General features: G+C 36.2%; 1 protein-coding gene across 2 annotated transcripts in view; it reads left to right on the top strand.

Moving 5' to 3' along the window:
* The first annotated feature begins 423 nt into the window (after nucleotides 1-423).
* Nucleotides 424-1,565, top strand: part of LOC104773196 (prostaglandin E synthase 2-like) — a 2,036-nt gene continuing 894 nt past the window's right edge. For both annotated transcript variants that reach the window (XM_010497773.1, XM_010497772.1), the window contains exons 1-4: nucleotides 424-876; nucleotides 1,079-1,213; nucleotides 1,306-1,384; nucleotides 1,462-1,556. In XM_010497773.1, the coding sequence (XP_010496075.1) occupies nucleotides 567-876; nucleotides 1,079-1,213; nucleotides 1,306-1,384; nucleotides 1,462-1,556 (619 nt within the window). In that variant the 5' untranslated portion in view covers nucleotides 424-566. The remainder of the gene's footprint in view (nucleotides 877-1,078; nucleotides 1,214-1,305; nucleotides 1,385-1,461; nucleotides 1,557-1,565) is intronic.

Below are 1,565 nucleotides of genomic sequence, written 5' to 3'. Positions count from 1 at the left end.
TAACAACATTTATAAGAAATGATTCAAAACTTAACATCATTTTTTTACAAGTGATACATATTAACATCTATAACAATAATTGATGCAAATATTTTTTAAACTGATGCAAAATATTTGTATCACCAAATCATAAATCACTTATACAAATGATGTAAAACTTATTTGCATCAATTATACATGATGCAAATATATAAAAAAGTGATGTAGTACAACTTTTTTTTGTAGTGCGAAGCATGTATTCTTGTAAAAACAGATTTTTTTTTTAGTATAATTTTACATTCATCAAATATATATACTGTATCTTATACATGTATAAAAATATATTTTTACTATGGTATTTAGATAGGGAAGTGTCCTGCAAAATAGTACTAAAAAAAATATATTTTATTTATATATATATATACGAATAATCTAAAAGGCTCTGGAAGTGTAAGTAGTAATCGTGGACACAGCTTAAACCCTAAGAACCCTTTCGTTGAATAAACAAAAGAAAACGCCTTGAAAAACAGAACGAAACTACCAAAAATCTCGAGATCCAGATCTCAATCACAGATCCACACTAAGCTATGAGGAGATTCACTGGACTTGCTGCGCGAACAATCTCATCCTCCGTCGCCATCCATCCACGGCTCGCTCAATCCATGGCGATTACAACAATCTCGTCCTCCGAACCTATCACCCGAAGATTCGGTGGTGTTCCGGAGATTTCATCTCCTTCTTTTTCCGGCGGATTCGCTGGGATTGTGTTCTTCTCTGCCGCCGCCGCATCGTCTCTTGGTCAGGAAGTTCACGCTAAGGAAATGGCTCACAAGTTTAATCCTAAAGAAGTTGTTCTGTATCAGTACGAGGCTTGCCCTTTCTGTAACAAGGTTAAAGGTATATTTCACCTCTCAAAATTTCTGGATCTGATCAGAATTTTTGAACATTGAAATTTCATGATTCAATCATGGTTAGAGCTTGAACATAGCGAGTGGTGGTTTGGATTCAAGTTGGTTCTTGTTGTTTGTGTTTTAGTAAGATAGAAATGGCTAGCTTATGTCTTTACTTTGCTGGTTGGACGACTGTTCACCTTCTGTAGCGTTCTTGGATTTTAACGAGATTCCGTACAAGATTGTTGAAGTGAATCCCATCAGTAAGAAAGAAATCAAATGGTCTGATTATAAGAAGGTGCCTATTCTTACGGTAGATGGTGAACAAATGGTTGATTCTTCAGGTTTGTTCCATGTTCTGTCTCGAACCTCTGTTCTCCTTTCCGAATTAGATGAGTATTAGTTTAGTTGAGTAATCTTTGGTTGTTTGGTGCAGCGATAATCGATGGCCTATTCCAGAAGATGCACCCTGAAATTTCCAAGTCTGAAGACGATGAAGAGACTAAGTGGCGCAAGTATGGTCATTTTATACTTTAGTTACTGATTTTTGACATTACAGACCTGAGGCTGATAGTGTATCTCTGTGTTATAGGTGGGTGGACAATCACCTTGTGCATCTTTTGTCACCAAACATATACAGGAATACTTCGGAGGCCCTGGAATCCTTTGATTACATCACCACACATGGTATGGTTA

This window comes from Camelina sativa, unplaced genomic scaffold, assembly GCF_000633955.1.
Source record: "Camelina sativa cultivar DH55 unplaced genomic scaffold, Cs unpScaffold00486, whole genome shotgun sequence".
In the NCBI taxonomy this organism is placed as follows: Eukaryota; Viridiplantae; Streptophyta; class Magnoliopsida; order Brassicales; family Brassicaceae; genus Camelina; species Camelina sativa.
Note: the sequence above shows the minus strand (reverse complement) of the source record. Positions and strands in the feature narration are given on the sequence as shown.